Source organism: Hypomesus nipponensis, chromosome 3 (assembly GCF_054491055.1).
Source record: "Hypomesus nipponensis isolate SF chromosome 3, ASM5449105v1, whole genome shotgun sequence".
NCBI lineage: Eukaryota > Metazoa > Chordata > Actinopteri > Osmeriformes > Osmeridae > Hypomesus > Hypomesus nipponensis.
Genome location: NC_140363.1, coordinates 11,462,501 through 11,479,952, shown reverse-complemented (window position 1 = coordinate 11,479,952; position 17,452 = coordinate 11,462,501). Strand labels below are relative to the sequence as shown.

General features: G+C 45.2%; 1 protein-coding gene across 3 annotated transcripts in view; it reads right to left on the bottom strand.

Annotated features, from left to right (window-relative positions):
- dlgap2a (discs, large (Drosophila) homolog-associated protein 2a) overlaps positions 1-17,452 on the bottom strand; it is a 122,952-nt gene that overhangs the window by 99,324 nt on the left and 6,176 nt on the right. For 2 of the 3 annotated variants that reach the window (XM_084683242.1, XM_084683238.1), the window contains exons 2-3: positions 14,596-14,650; positions 14,020-14,067 (exon numbers count right to left, since the gene is read on the bottom strand). In XM_084683242.1, the coding sequence (XP_084539368.1) occupies positions 14,020-14,067; positions 14,596-14,650 (103 nt within the window). The remainder of the gene's footprint in view (positions 1-14,019; positions 14,068-14,595; positions 14,651-17,452) is intronic. The other variant, XM_084683239.1, reaches the window with a different exon arrangement.

Genomic DNA, 17,452 nt, shown 5'->3' with positions numbered 1-17,452 from the left:
CAGGATGTTTTCAAAAATATAAACAAGTATGAAATACGGTCTAATTAGTAATGCACCGTGTTTTAACAGGTTTTACATCCAACCGACTTTATGCAACTGAATCAAGCATAGGCGCTGGTTCACTTTAAGGCAGGAAGGATTTGGTCTATAACCCAACTATTGACAGCAACATTTACCATATCCCAGGGGTGGGCTTTGATGTGAACGGTATGACTTTGGTTAATGCAAACATGGCATGACAGTGCATTTCAATGGAATTGTGACTCACCAGCCGCAACACAGAATTCACTGCACCCCCACCCCCACCCTCACCCCACCCCGTGCTCTGCCTCCTCATCTTGTTAGGTAGTGATAAACCTCACTGCACCACCTCACACAAGTTCTCTCTCTGACAGCTTCCCTCTATCTTCCTCTCTTCTCTCTTTCTCTCTCTCTCTTGGACTCTCTCTCACACACACACACCCACACATAGACACACATATGCAGTTGCTCACAAAATCACTTGCACACACATGTACGTACGCAGGCACACACGCGCACACACAAGTGCGCCGAGTCATAGTGTTGAGTCCTCAGATGAGGTTACGCAGGCCAGGTCATGAGGTCATTTCCTGCCACCTCATTCTATCAAAGGGACCAGGGATCAGAACAGGTGAGGGATATTACTCGGCAGGGTTGCTGACACACACACCAGAAGGTCACTTCACATTTCCTCTACCGCCCGCTCCACTGTTTGGAACACCGTAGCTGCCTCTGTTTGTGTGTGCATGTGTGCATGGAAGAGAGAGAGAGAGAAAGAGAGAGACCATTGAATTTAGTTTGAATTGAGAGAGATAGAGGGACAGAGACAGAATAGGAGAGGAAAAAAGAAAGCAAATGTGTGTGTATGTGTCTGCGAGAGACATAGAAACAGAGAGACAGAAAGAGAGAGACAACGGACGAGAAAGAGACAGTGTGTGTATGAGGGTTGTGGGTCTGTCCTCAAGGTGTGTCTCTGGCTCTGGCTGTTTGTTCAGACTGTTACGGTTCTTCAAGAACAAAAATGAATAATTGATGTTTCATCTGAGAATAGAGGATCAGAGTAGAGGACTTCCCAGCAGTACAGTATACACATACAGTACACCAACGAGAGAGAGAGAGAGAGAGAGAGAGAGAGAGGGGGGGGGGGGGGGGGATACTGAACGGTCCACATCCATATTTTACATAAAAGCACAGTTCGTAAAGATCCACATTACACCGACAGACCCACATACAGTAACATCTAAACTAGAAACTTGATAGCGTACCATGTGTGCAGAGGCTTTACTGTGCTCCTCATCTCCTCCTCCTCTCCTCAAACTTCCACATCAGATAGTCTATTCCAGCTGAGCCTGGGGATTCCTGGTGAGTCCTTCAGCCCTCATCTCCCCAAATAAACACAGAATAATTACCGAGAGCTCCAAAAGCAAAGCTTGATAAACGGATATGAGGGGAGGGGGGGGGGGGTCAAAAAAACATGTGTGATGAGCTGAAAGGTAAACATTTGACAAAAACAAAGAAGGATCAATGTCACCCCCAGTATAACCACTGCCCTTCTGTCAACAGAGTGTTCCTAGAGAATGTAACAGGTTTAAACCCTTGTGATGATCCCCTTATCTCTGCATCCAACAAACAGAATAAAGTCTGTCAGTTTTGTCTAGGTAGTACAACAGTACTGTCGATCCAAAGTGCAATCCCCCCAAAAAATTATGGATCTCACACAGGAGTCAAATAGCTGTGTAACCAATCCCTGTCAACAACAACTAACTCCCCAACCAATCACCTCTGTCCCTTGGGTAGTCAAGCCAATGAGTCGCCAGTAAATAATATCCCAGCTAGCTAAAAGCAGATAACAACAGCAGGATAGAATTGACGGATTCTTAGTGTCTCTTAAAGGAACATTATTCACTGAAAGGTAGTTCATTGCCATCCCATAAATAAGAAAAGCTATGTTTTAATAAATTATTAAAACATAGCTGAAGAGAGGTCTATATTTTGAATAAAATAATGAGTAAATACTGCAGTTGATCAAATCAAAAGGAGACAAAATAAGAAAAAATGAGTATGTGTTGGTAATGAGACTTCAACATGGCAGTGTCCTGGAAACCACATAACACGAAGAGAACATGTCTGTTTGATGGTGTTCTGGTGTTGACTTGCAGATTAAAGTATGAAATGACCCTGTCATATTACCTAGAGACAAACACCCCAGCACACACATTTGAACACATTAAACAAATTTGATTAAGTAACATTTGTCGAGCAAACTCTGCATGAAAACACTGACATTAAAAATAGAAACGTTCCATTTTCAAAGCGGGGAATATGGGACTATTTTATGAGGGTGTGTTTGTGTGTGTTAGAAAGAGAGAGAGAGGCAGGGCAAGAGAGAGGAAGAGTGAGAGAGATGTATAAAAAGGATGAGTTAGACCACTCTCAAACCAGAGATCAATTAGACCAGAAGGGGTGTCAGGAGAGAGGGGTTGTTAAACGAGCGCCGTCCATTCAACATGGCCGCCACAATGATAATGAGGAGAGCAATGAATGGTGACACTCTGAGTAATTGCTGCGTTGGCAGAAAACCACAATGAACTCTCCACGTGTTGCCAACAACAAATGGATGGGCTGTAGGGGAGCCTGAGAGAGATGGAAGAAGAGAGAGAGAGAGAGAGAGAGAGAGAGAGAGAGAGAGAGAGAGAGAGAGAGAGAGAGAGAGAGAGAGAGAGAGAGAGAGAGAGAGAGAGAGAGAGAGAGAGAGAGAGAGAGAGAGAGAGAGAGAGAGAGAGAGAGAGAGAGAGAGAGAGAGAGAGAGAGAGAGAGAGAGAGAGAGAGAGAGAGAGAGAGAGATTTTCCCTACAGTGCAACTGCAACTCTCATATTACACATTCCATACCTTCAGATATACAGCATACAGCATACTTCTCTATAAGTAAGAAGCTCCAAGAGTAAAGTATAGTCTAATTAGCCCATACCTTTTCTCCTGAGACCATGCTGGGAGCTATGGGAGTCTGACAACTTGGCATGTTCCTCTGTACTACTTAGACAAGCCAAGATCGCCGCAGTCTCCCGGTCTTGTAGATTCACCCTCTACAACATCCGAAAGATCAGGAGATACCTGTCTGAGCACTCCACCCAGCTGCTAGTCCAAGCACTGGTCCTCTCCAAGTTGGACTACTGCAACTCGCTGCTCGCTGGTCTCCCAGCATGTGCAACCCGCCCTCTTCAGAGGATTCAGAATGCAGCGGCCCGCCTGGTCTACAATCTACCCAGACGCTCCCATGTTACCCCGCTCCTCATCTCCCTCCACTGGCTACCCATCAACGCCCGTATCAGATTCAAGACCCTGGTACTGACCTTCCGAGCAGTGAACGGGACTGCACCCATCTACATCAAGTCTCTCCTGCAACCTTACACCCCCACCCGTCACCTACGGTCTTCTTCAGACAACCGCCTGGTGGTCCCACCGCTCAAGACTGCCCGGTCCCAACACAAGCTCTTCTCCTGCCTGGCGCCCCAATGGTGGAACCAGCTCCCCAGCTCCATCAGGGACACTGACTGTCTCCCCACCTTCAAGAAAAGGCTCAAGACGCACTTGTTCCGGGAGTACAACGGCACTTAAGAATGCTTGGCTGGATTTGTTAGTCTCCTCCAGGATCACTACGACTCTTATTGAGTGACTTGTTGCTATTGTAGGTTAGATATAACGAAGTTAAGTCTTGTACTTGCTGTGTAATATTTTACTGTTGATTGTTCTTTTACAGGTACAGTCCTGCACTTTTGTGGTTCATGTTGTTTTATTTTTAACTTGTATAACTACATGCTCTTATGGGTCTTCCCTTTTGGCACTTGTTTAGCTTTTTCACAATGTATGCTTCATGTTTTGGCTGCTTGCAATGTTTGGGACTATCTCGTTGTTATGTTCAGTGACCTATGCTCTTTTGTAAAGCTCTCTCTTGGAAGTCGCTTTGGATAAAAGCGTCTGCTAAATGAATAAATGTAAATGTAAATGTAAGATGTCCATGTCAGTAAAATCAATATGCATGGTCGGCCTCAACCGGCAACGATAGAAGAACTGTGCAGAATTACCATGGGAAGCAGAAATAGGACCTTAAAAGGAGAAGACAGAAGAGAGAGATAAAGAGAGACAGAGAGAGACCGAGATATAGAGACCGAGATAGAAAGTTACTGAGGGACAGATGAAGAGAAAGAGGGGAGAAACATAATACAATACCAAGTGGGAGGGAGGGAGATTGGGGGTCTTGTTTTGACCCTCCTTCAGGCCTCCTGTCCAACTGGGCCTAAGTAATGAGCTAGGCTGCCGGCCAGCACATACACACACACACACACCCACCCCCCCCCACACACACACACACACACACACACACACACACACACACACACACACAGTTGAGATGCTGGAATGCATGGGGTATGCCTGTGAAGTGTGATCTCACTTACAAAGAGGAGTGTGTGTATTGTGGTTGCGCCAAATGAACACAGGCCTTGTTGATTCAGAGGAAGCATCAGAATGCTGGATTACAGTGCACACCGCATCAACTGCTAGGAAGGAAGAGTTTTACTTGAACAATGCTTTTGTTTGATTTGTATTTTGACTTCAGAGATGCTTTTTCTTAACCAATGACTGTAAAGAGCGGGGCTGCTTAAATAGCTAGCCAGCACAACATGCTAGCAGACAAACTTTGTAGCACAATGGCATGTGATGTTTTGTCTCCTTGCTGTTTTGTCTCCTTGCTTTATATATACATAACAAATGTATATATAAAGTTATACAGGGTGTTAAATGACAGTCAAACTATGAAACTTTGGACCATTAGTTTCATTCATATAGCTTTGACAACAGACTCTCATGAAATCACCTTTACACATTGTGTCTACGCTTCTTTGTTTGGAAGTCTTTTCTAGCCTTCTCAGAAACACCCGTCAACAGACTTCAGGCTTCACAATCACCCTCCTCTCTCAACTAGAAACCCCCAATTTTGCCTTAAAATTACATTGAGGCTGTCAATTCTATGTGTGGAGTTCAGTCAGTTCTAATATGTGAAGACTTCTGCTTCTCTCCACACACAACAGTCCTTTAGGCCATTGTCTCTGCCTGTCTTTCTGTATCACACAACCGCACACACCCCTCTCCCCTCCCCTGTCTATTTCTCACTTTCACTGCCTCCCACAATCTCTCATTTCTCTCTCATCCTCAAACACCCCCCCCCCCCCCAACTCTCCTCTCTAGACAAACAGTCAAGTCATCCATACTCGTAGACTCATGCATGGAGTGATGAGGGACTCCATTGTGCTCCTTTCTTCTCCGCTACAGGCTTCTCCACTGTAATGAGAGATTGCAGATAGCCCTGTGGTCTGAGAACTAAGTAGAAGGATGGAGCTCATAGGATGAGAGTAAAAACCCCAACAGACCGTATATCTGTCACATTACCATGACCATTAGGATAGTTGCCACCCCAGCTAGGAAGATTGCAAGACCCATTGACTGTCTGTCTGTCTGTCTGTCTGTCTGTCTGTCTGTCTGTCTGTCTGTCTGTCTGTCTGTCTGTCTGTCTGTCTGTCTGTCTGTCTGTCTGTCTGTCTGTCTGTCTGTCTGTCTGTCTGTCTGTCTGTCTGTCTGTCTGTCTGTCTGTCTGTCTGTCTGTCTGTCTGTCTGTCTGTCTGTCTGTCTGTCTGTCTGTCTGTCTGTCTGTCTGTCTGTCTGTCTGTCTGAGTTTGTACACATGTGCATGTCCAGCAGAACAACAGCTCCCTAATCACAGTGCAACCTTCCACACAGAACAACAGCTCCCTGCCCACCATGCCAGCTTCCTTACACCTCAGTGGGCTCCCTTTCTCCACCCCCCTCTTAACAGCGAGACTCAGCATTACATCAAAGCTCATTGGCAAATTAGCTCAGTGACAAACGGAGACAACCCACTGGGCCACAATGCCATTTGGCTCACGCCGCTGTCAATCAACGCTGGTACAGGGTTCCCGCAGAGACGCTTTCTGTGTCATTTGTCCACATGACTGACACACAGGGCACACCTAAGGGTGCCTATTGTGTATACAGATGAGTGCCACGCGGGCACACATTGGTTTACAAAACACACAGCTGAAATGGCAGACGAAGCCTGTGCAAATGCACCATTGTTGTTTGATTAGTACTGGATCTTAATTGATCTCTGTTAAATAGTGGCACTCTACACAAATTACATTAACTACTATGTTACTACATAGCAAAAGCTGTAGTCAAACGATTCTAGTTTCCGAGGGGCCGCTATGGGGTTACACTTTATTAAGGTTTAGCAGTACAAGTTTTTATTACACAAGTGAAAATTGGTGTGGGGGAATGTTTGGCTTTCCAAGGTTAGGTGGATGTTAACATTGAGGTGGTGGAGGGGTGGGAGGGATGGTGAGGTGGTGGGTGCTCAGCTGTGCTGTGCTGTAGAGTAGGAGGCAGACACATGCTCTGTGGAATTATAACTACGGGCCTTTAACAGGCTGAAGGCCAGAGATAGCCTACAGCAGCTCTCATTATGAACTTGGCTGAAGCAGCGAGTTAGGGTAGAGTGGGCAAGCGAGAGAAAGAAAGGGAGTGAGAGAGAGAGAGAGAGAGAGAGAGAGAGAGAGAGAGAGAGAGAGAGAGAGAGAGAGAGAGAGAGAGAACGAGAGAGAAAGAGAGAGAAAGAGGGAGAGAGGGAGCAAGAAAGGGTGGGATTAAGAATGTGAGACAGAGAGAGAAGAGAGAGGTCTCCTTTTCTCTCTCCCTCCCTGTCCCTCTCTCTCTCTCTCTCTCTCTCTCTCTCTCTCTCTCTCTCTCTCGCTCTCTCTCCCTCCCTGTCCCGCTCTCTCTCTCTCCCTCTCTCTCTCTCTCGCTCTCTCTCCTGGAGACAGCATGGTGAACATACAGAGTGGAGAGGCCTCTGAAGGACATCAGTAGCAGACAAGTTCTGTCAGAGTCATGCTTTGTCACTGATTGCCATCTAGAGCGTTGGAGGACAACGATGTGTGAATGTGTGTGTATGTGTGTGCCTTTCTAAACGTATGGTCATTAGAGTATGTCAATCGAAATGTATGGTCATTAGAGTGTGCATGCAATACGTGCTTGTGCTATGTGCGTGAGAGAAAGACAACTGAACTACCTGGAAGACAATGGCTATTGTAGCAACTGCTGATTCTCGTGTGTCACTGGGATTTATTGTGGGGGTTGATGTGACAGAGAGAACGTGATGTAAGAAGATCTAGCACTACAGGCCTATTGCCGAGGACCAGCACATTATCTAGAGTAGTTCCCAGTATATTACCTGGAGAGTGAACACATGGAGTGGATGATATTCTGTAACCAGCGTGGATGGTGCGTTAGTCATGGATGTATAAGGGGGCTTGATGGTGCCTCATCCCCCAAGGAGTGCTGTTCTCCTGGGATGAGGTGCAGCCTTTACCTGGCCTGATTCTGCCAATGGGAGATGAGCCAAAGCCTGCCTAGCTGAGAGTCATCAAAGTAAATATGCAGTATTCTGTTGTGAACCATCTTTCTCCTTACTCTCTGTCACCCTCCCTCTCTTCTCCTCTTTTTCCTTCATTCATCCCATCCTGTATGTCATGTGCTGGCTTTAAGAGATCACAAAGAGGTTGACCTTATCCTATTTTATCAATCTGTCCATATCTTCCCAACTAGATTGAATATATGAAGGCTGAAATCACAAAATATTTGATTTCAGGGGACCAGCCACAACTTGTTACCCATAGCAACAGAACCTTAAATGAGCTAAAAGCTAAAATATAGGTTAGCACTAACTGTCGCTCCATTTAACAAAAAACAATATGAAAATCCAAGTTATCACCAAATATGTTATACAAATATCTTTAATGATGATTTGCTTGTAGTAGTAGATAGACTCAGTATACAGACACCTGCTTGCTGAACCTCTCCTTCCAAAATCATGGACATTTATGGAGTTGGGACTCAAATTCCCACAGACAACACACCAGTATGTGGACAGTCTTCCCAGACGAGTGGCTGCTGTTATAGCCGCAACGGATGGGGTTAATATGAATGCACATGGCTTTGGAAGGGGATGTCAAACAAGCTCATACAGATGTGCTGATCAGGTGTCCACATAATTTTGGCCATATGTTGGCATACATCTACTTAGAGGCCACATTTTGCTTATCTTTCCATACACTAGAATCACAGTTACACAGTTAACCAATGCTGGCCACGTGTCGGTGTCCACGAGAAATTCCTTTAAAAGTATGCAAAGGCTTATGGGTAATCAACTGCCACGTTTCATACTTCTTGTATTGATCCTAGTCTAACAGCAGGTAGTGTCTATCTACTGAGAGTGCTTGACAGTGAGCTGGATGCTCTGCCAAGCCTATCATCGTAAAGAGCATCCCTGCAGCTCACAAACACCTCCTGCCATGTTTAAGAAGCTTAGAGAAGATTTAGCTATGTACTTCACAATAGTCTACCTCCACTAAGACAGTAAAAGACTCAATATCATTCTTCATATATACAAGTAGTGGGCTGTCAAACATCTTTGTAGAAGTGCAGCTTTGCAGGTGTCTTTAGGTTGTAAGAGAACAGGACTGTTCAGCCGACGTCGAGGTTCATCTGACAATGACAGAGTGTGATGGAAAGGGGTCAAACCTCACTGTGAAGGGGGGCTGTGATTGACACAAGACATGTAATCATCCAGGCAGTGATGTTGCTGAGATAACAGGAAAGTAAGAAGAAAAGAAAATCCAGTGACCTCAAATGAACTCTCATGATTCTCTCTCTGCCTCTCTCTGTCTCTCCCTCTTCTCTCTTCACCTCTCTGTCCTCTCTTCCCTATCCCCCGGTTGTCCTCGTTCTTTCCCTCCCTCTAATATCTTCTTCCATCTTCCTCCTGTCCTCCCAGCTTTGGCTCCTTCCTCCGTCCAACCAGCCGTCCTCTGCCCTCACTGTTCAGGTGGTGAGGGTAGGGAGGGGGTGGAGAGTGGAGCTGACAGGAAGGTAACAGGCCTTGAGAAATTGGATTGGGGTGGTGCTGCAGAGGTGGTGCAAAGGTTTGGGGGCTCTAGGGAACCGGTGAAGGGACACCCAAAACAAATTGAGGCAGAGGATCCAGAACGCAAAACAATCACGTCGCTCCAAACCCAATGTCCCAAGGTGTTTCAGTAGACTATGCCATTGCACAGCATGTGGATAAAACTGATTACGTATTAACTTTTGTTTGAACGTAAACAATGTCCATAGCAGTAAGCTTCCCTTGTGAAATGATTGGTGTCGCAATCGGATATCCATATCCCAATATCAGCATAAAAGCCGAGACAGTTCAAAGGGCTGTAAGTAAATTCAAATTAAAGGATAGGAGCCGGGATTTCAGACGAGGACCGGGTTACATAAATTAGGCATGGTAATGAAAAATGGTGATACAATGGTGAAATATTCACACGCTAATTAAAAGCTATTAATAGGCAAAGCATTGAGTCTGTGCAGTCCTTGGGTGTGCACACGGATACACACACAGCTCCCCAAGTCTCTCAGTGCGGTGGGAGACCTGGAGAACACAGGTGACATACAGAACGTAAGCTACTGACATGGAGCTCATCTCCTTGGTCATATGAGGTTGTATGAGTGCACTGCAACCTCTGGAAATCAGAAGTGTGTGTTGGTGTGTACTGTGTGTGTATGTGTCAGAGAGTCAGAGAGAGTGAGGTTGTGCTGGTTATGATATAGTCATACGTATGTCCAGTAGAGGGAGCCACTCACTCAACTCAAATGAAGAGGGGACACACACTTCAACATTCATCCTGATAACCCTCTCCATAGTGTAACTCTTCACACAAATAATTCACAATACAACCAGTATTCAACAATATCAACAAGTCTCCTGTTGTGATTCTGGGAATTTGGGCCTCTGTTTACCAATGTCAATTCAGTGATGCTCTTGTTGATTGGAACTGACAGCAGGCACAATATAGTCTTAACCTCCGCTGACATCACCAGCTCAGTCACCATAGAAACAAGATGCAACCACAATTATTATATATTCGCAAACTCTCAGGGTTTCCAAGCTCCCCTTGTGGGAAACTGTACCACACTGCTGAAGTCATAAACAAAAACACCGCCACAATTGTAGTTTGGGGGCTAATGACTTGGTAGGGGGTGTGGCGGGGTGTATATTTTTGTGAAATAAGCTGCATGACTGTTGTTTGTTTGTCTTAGAATAGGATAACTGGGATGACTAGCAGAGTTCCACGCACTTATCTTCTAACAAACAAAGCAAGCAAATATGTCGTCTCTCAAACAAATACCTTCGAAGTACACAGACAGATAGATGGTTTTGTATGAAACTGTTAGGTGAACACATTCATGTTTACGTGTGTACCAGGAGTTACATGAATGCATGATGTCAGAAGTTCAAGTCACTGTCCACTCTACAACATAGTTACAGAAAACAAAGCTTGCTCAATGCTGAACACAAGCCTGGGCTTGCTTTTGGTGACTTAGTCGCTATGGTGATAACATAAACAATGGCCCGTCTCCATCTCTGACTGCTGTGTTTCCTACAGGACACATCCATGAGAGTGTAGAAGAGTAGTTTAACTACCTGGTTAAGTTCCTCTTCTCCCACCCTATCTACAGTCCCACAAGTCAAACAAATAGACAGGTTGTCAGGCTAAGTGTGTCTCTACACACATGATCTAGTCCACTATATAAAGGCTTGTAAGGACTCAGAGCAGCATTCAGTCAGACAGCTTGTCTCCTTGCAGCTTACACACTACTGAACCAACCAGAGGGTGAGGATGATTTTATAAGTACCCCGGTTTATATCTCCGTCCTCAACCTCCTGACCAGTAACTGGTGCAGCGGAGCGCTCAGTCAGACGTGTGCTGCTTACTGAGGTCAAGTATATTCTGCTGTACAATTCTAGACGCACTATTTGTTCATTACTTTGGATAAAAGCGTCTGCTAACTGAATAACATGCAAAAATGAGAATATAATAATGATGTCCAATCTTCTCCAACACAGACTACCTGACAGGCTGTACTCATCATGAGTTCATCCATCTGCATTGAATTGGCATCCACCTGCTCAGTCTGCACCGAGCGCTATGACGCGGCATGCTGCCGGCCCAAGGTGTTGAGCTGCGGCCACACCTTCTGTGTCCGCTGCTTGGGGGAGATAGCAAGGCTGGCGGGGGGGCCGCCAGAGGACCAGGAAACCCCCCGGAGTGGGGCGCTGCCCCTGCCTTGCCCCTCGTGTCGACAGTTGACTGTGATCGGGCAAGAGGGAGTGACTCAGCTGATTGATAATTTTGCCCTCCTCGGATTGGCGTCGAGAGATGGAGAGGTGTCCAAGGTGGATGTTTTCTGTGCGAGGCATGGCGATGAGAAGCTCAAGTTCTTCTGTATGATCTGTCACAGGTATTGTACACGAGGGTACACATATACATGAATGTTTTTAGGCACATCTGTGTACACACCATGCAAAGGTATGTACACACCAAACTGTACACACACACACACACACACACACACACACTGTATACACACATATATACACACACACACTTGAAATTTCAGAGGTGTGCCTAGCTAAACTTGCCTTGAATGCAGAGATTGCACTTTTGGGACTAATCCATTGGTTTTCAATTGTGCCTGACAAGCTTGATCAAACCAAGTATTTGAAATACAAATGTGAGTAAGGTCTTGCCCTTTCTCTCTTTTTCTGATACTATCTTAGTTTCTCTGTCTCTCTTTCACTGTCTTTCTCTGACGAAGGCACAGACACACACACACACACACACACACACACTTCAGAGCCTGAAGCCTGAGATCTGAGCAGGAGTGAGAAAGAAACTCTTTCTAATCAGCCTGTGTGCTTTAGTCCCAGAGAAAAAGAGAGAGACTCACTTGTCCAGTCATCCATATTCATAAGCAATTGTTATGATAAACGTCCACTCCGTCAGCCACAGATGCCAAATAAACAATGCACCATATTTATACTTTCATATTGTCACCTGTTCTAACAAATGACAAAAGCTATCCAACCCCTTGTGAATTACTGTTATTCCTCGCCCCAGATTCAGAAAACATACATTCATTCATTCTAAAGCTTTCATCAAAATGTGCAAAAATAAATAGTCAGGCACCATAGCTCTGCTCTGGACTACATCCTATGTGAGTTTTTCCTTTTCAAATGGTTCAAAGCTTCCAAGTGGTCTCCCTTCACTCTGTCTATTTATTTCCTTCTCTCTCTCTCTCTCTCTCTCTCTCTCTCTCTCTCTCTCATGCTCGCTCTCTCTCTCTCTCTCTTCTGCTCTCTCTCTCATCAAGGTTGCTGTGCCCTTGCTGTGCTCTCCACCATATGTCCCATGCCCCCGCCCACATGGTGGAAAACGTCCAATCCGCCGCCGCTCTCTTCCGCGCCAGGCTCCGCTCGGCTTTACGTTACTGCAGGGAGAAGACCGTCCTCCTGGATGAGACCATACTAGACCTGCTGGCCGAGAGGCGCCAACTGCGGACCCTGCGTCTGTCCCTGGACCCTCTGGTGAGGGACACGAGTGACGTGGAGCTCCTGTCCCAGAGGGTGACACTGAGGGGACTGGAGGAGGCTGGTCGCATGAGAAGAGGAACCATGAAGACCTCTCCACCATGTCCTCCTGTCCCACAAACAGAGGAAGCTGGTTCTCATAGTCCAGTCGAATTGAGCGATGGAGCGTCTTCGTGTGGCACTGGTATCGAGAATCGTTGTGACACTCTGAGCACCAGTTTGGGAGAACAGGAAGCGACGGGTGAAGATGTTCAGAGACCCGGTGGAGGTGAGAGAGATGGTTCTGTGTCTTTCTCTGTGGGGGTAGCTGCTTGTAGTGACGGTACGATATTTGTCACCGAAGCCGGGAGGCAGGGAGTGAGGGTGAGGGTGCTAGATTCACAAGGGAACCAGAGAGGATCATTTGAGAGCACGGATGAGGGATCAACCTTCGGGTTGTCTGAGGGGTCAGTAGGCACACCCGCAGGCGTGGCGGTCTCAAGTCGAGGGTACCTGGTTGTCCTGGCATTACCCACGCAGAAATGTGTGTCGGTTCATGCCCGTGATGGCACAAAGCTGTTCATCCTCCGGTCAGGTTGGCAGAGGCCGTTTGGGGTTGCGGTCAACGTGGGCGGCCAGATGACCGTCACTGACCACTGTGAGGAGGGAGAGGTGACCGTCCTGACCTTAGACTGGACCACAGGGACGGTGCTACAGCTTCAAACCCTTGTTGGGGGTCTCAGGTGGCCCAGTCTGGTGGCCTGTGACCAGAAGTATAGGGTGGCAGTGTCCACTGAAGACTCTGTACACCTCTATGACAGCTCTGGCTGCCTTTTATGGAGAAGGGGGCTGGCGCAGAGGGTTGTCCAGCCAAGGGGAATTGCCATAGATGACAGGGGAAATGTGGTCATAGCCAATCAAGGCTCAGGTGAGATTGTTGTTCTTGGAGGTGAAGGGGAGTGGTTGAAGTGTGTTGCTACGGGACTAGTAGCACAGCAGGGACTAGCACTGATCAGAGGTGAGGTGCTTGTCATTACTAACCAACAGAGCAACAATAATCTTATTACGTGCCCTAATCAGTGGAAAGATAACTAATGTCTACTTTTAGAGGACAAACCAATTATCTTTCAGAGAACAAGCTAACACCTATATCTACAGACATTTCATGACTTGATGTTTCAGTACCATACCATTCTATAAAACATCAGTAAGATACCAAATCAGCACAAAATAAAACCAGGTTCAACAACTATCAAATCCAAAGAATCTATGTTTTTCAAGGGGTATGAAGTCAGTGCTGTGCAGATGGTAGATGGTAATACAGTAAAGTGTTTATGCTTTGTGAAATGAATGGCTTTGGTGATAAGGTTATAGCCCTGAACAACCAAAGCACAGAGAGAAAAGTAATTTGGGGGGTGAGGAGGGAGGAGAGGGGGGTTCATAGATAACCTTCATAGGGGGGCCAGAGTACCTGAGTATATCTCCCTGCTCTTCAATTTCATCAGCCACCTCTTCACACCTGCAAGGATGTGAAGCAGCTTGTCAAACGCAGAGGCAGTGTAGGTAGAGCACAGAGCACAGCAACATCCTGTTACCTTGCGCAGCACACAGTTGAGGATTAGGTCACCTCTCCTGAAGGAGAGGACTGCAGGCCCACACCAAGGGCTGCAGACACGGTTGCTCTTTTAAACTGGAATTACAGCTATCCACATAAAGCTGCCCAAATGTCATGTCAAAAATCGCTGGCTACTGTCATTATTCAAGGCATTTCCACGAGGAGAACCACCATGGCAGAAATCGCAAATCATTTGCCATCCCGGGCAGAGAGTAGTATCTCCAAATTCTATTTCTTCACCAGCATACTGTGTCAACATCTGTCAGGTGAACTATACTACCCTGGGAAGAAGAGCATAGAGACAAACAGACATGACATTCCCCCTACACTTCCCTCCCTCTACTACTGGCTGTCGGTGGGTCTTCCCCTGTCCTCTCTCAAACTCTCCCCACTGTGAGAGGTGTGTTTGGCTGGGGGGGACGTGGTCCTTACCTGTGTTTCTGTCTGGGAGGATACAGCAATGCTTCTGCAATATGCTGGGAAGCACCTGTGGAGGGCAACAGAGGACAGAGAGGGGTAGAGGAGAGAAAGAAAGAGACAGAGAGAACGATAAGGAGAGAAAAAATCCGAAATTAGAAAAAAATAAGATTTGTTACACAAGAACAAGGAGAGAGTTGGCTCTAGGGAGAAGCACTGAGCCATATGTTACAATCAACAATTACAGCAATGATGGGCAATCGTCTCTCACACCATTTGCATATTTATCTAAGATCTCATCCAACTCGAGCACTGAAGCACAAAATTACAGGTCTGCTGATGTGTAGGTGGATCATTTCATCTGGCAGCAGCTTCAGCTGAACAGTCTCAGTACAGGTGGATTCTTGGACTAATTGGTGGATTATGATAGGCTAATATTCCACATGAGATCTGACAGTGATCCATTTTTTTGATGGAGGGAGAGATGCCCATCTCACTGTTCAAGCTGAAGCCAGGGAAATCACTAAATCTCTAAATCTCACATGACCACTGCAGATTTAGCTCCATTAGTATTCTACCTTTGTCAGGACAATGAAGGCCAACACAAAAGCAAGCACTTAATGAATTGCTTACATTACAACACTGACATTGTGATCGATAATGCATTGTGCCACAGTCATATTGTTAACCAATGTGGACTCCATCTCATTTTTCAAATGGAATATGTATGATCTGTATACAATATATAGCATTAAACCATATGTAAGGCAGTATCTGTCCAAAATGCATGCTTTCACAAAAGAAACAGCACACTAACACTTAACTAATTTCACTTCTTTTGTTTAGAGTAGAGCGATGCACCAGTGTTTGCAGACAGCTCTAAAAACTCTACACTTTAATAATTTCACCTTTATTGAACAAATGCAGTGCATTAAACATGTTAATCATGTGTAGCACTCAGACATTAAATGATCCTCGTCTTCCTACACAGTTTCATGACGCAAAACATTCTATTTTAGTTTGTGTCTATTCATAGATATCAAAAACGTTGACAGATGCTGAGTCAAACCATGTCTGCAGGCAAAAGTGCTGGTTTGTAGAAACAAGCAGGTCTGTCATTTGAACAGATCCGGCCTACTTCTCGGAAACAGAGTGGAGACAAACCTTTCTCTAATACTATTATGCTTCTCATTGGTGGAAAGATTTGTGGGGACATTCAGAAGAACAGAATGAAGGAGGAGGAAGAGGTGGATGACAGGTATGGTAACTACAGAAGGTGGCTCAGCAGGTGCTATGAGCGTCTTGTAGTCTTGATGTTTGATTGACAGGCACATTGTAGTTAAAATGACATTTGTAATGAAACAAGGAATCTTTTTTTCTCTCCGTCTCCCTCTCCTTTTCTCGCAAAAATTCCATGGGAAAAGCAATAATATGCCCTTTATTAGCTTTTCTCCATAAGTTCAAACATCTATTTCACAGTTATTTCAAGCCATTGACTGTTCAGATGGCTGTACATCTTTAATTAAAATTTAATGTAAAAAAGGTACTTTCCACAAAAAGGAGAGGCAGAGGCTTCTCAGCGGGGGACACTTAATGAGACGCCATTCACAGGTTCCCTCATACAGTGGGTCTTTCTTTACCATTTTTGAGCAAGATTTCTGAAAATAGTTTTTTTAATCATCTCTTCAACTTCTACATCATAACTGTATGATCTATACATTGTGGGAAATGTATTTTTAGCACTGGCTTATTGGTATTCTGAACTGAAAAACACGTGCCCCTTTCTACAAGAGCAAACTCTTAAACTCGTTGACGTTTAGGTAGTCTTTCTGTCAACTTTGTTTCATAAAAGATTCAAATCATCTTTAGTTACTTTACTCTGCTTGTCGACTCCATTAATTTATTATGGTCCATGTCATTGGATGCAGCCCTGATAGAAGTTGAACAAATGACCTCCAGTGAAGCTGCAGAGTATCTAAGTGGATAAGGACCGAGAGTGGCGTCTCTTAAATGAGAAACTCCCAATAATATGTATGATAAAATGTTTGGCCTGGACGTCTCAAGCATCAGTGTAATGGGATAAGTTATGACTGCTGCTGGTTGGCAGACGTTGCAGAAAGAGAAGTGGCTGTCAGTATGGTCTTGGTGTTTTACTCACTCACACACACACACACACACACACATACACACACACACACACACACACACACACTGACACACACACACACACACACACACACAGAGGAGACAGTCCTTTTGTTTCTGCTGTAAAGGGATTGAGCCTGAAGGCATGTGGCATCTAATTTCATATAAACGTGTTAGCCATCCGCGTGTTTCTTTTTAAGCTAACCACTGGCTGAGTACAAGAAAGAGGATTTGTGTCACCTCGCATAACGAAGCATATTTACAAGAAATAGACACACACTACAGGAAATGGGACAAATGGAAAAAAACTGAACATGAATCATCTTTTTGAGAAGCCTGGTATTTATACAAATCTGATTTGTATTCTTGTTAAAGTCACAGAAATAGGATAGGAATAAATTGCAGAGGGATGCATATATGGTGCAACAAAAACATAATTGATGCTATAAAAGACAATTCTTGAAGAAAAGGTCTACTGTCTATGCTAATGCACCCGGTTGCATTTGAGAAGCAAACCAATAAATTCAAGTACAGTAGTAAACCTCCCTGGATCCAACCGGTGACCTGGTTGGCATGTGTGTTGCACAAACTGCAGGCAGACAGACATCGTTTTTGACTGGTCTAATCTGTTACTTGGCCAGGACATAATTGCCGGAGCTATACTGGAGTTCAAAATCGACAAGGCCATTCCATGTTAGAGATGATGGCCAATTCCACTGGTTCTATA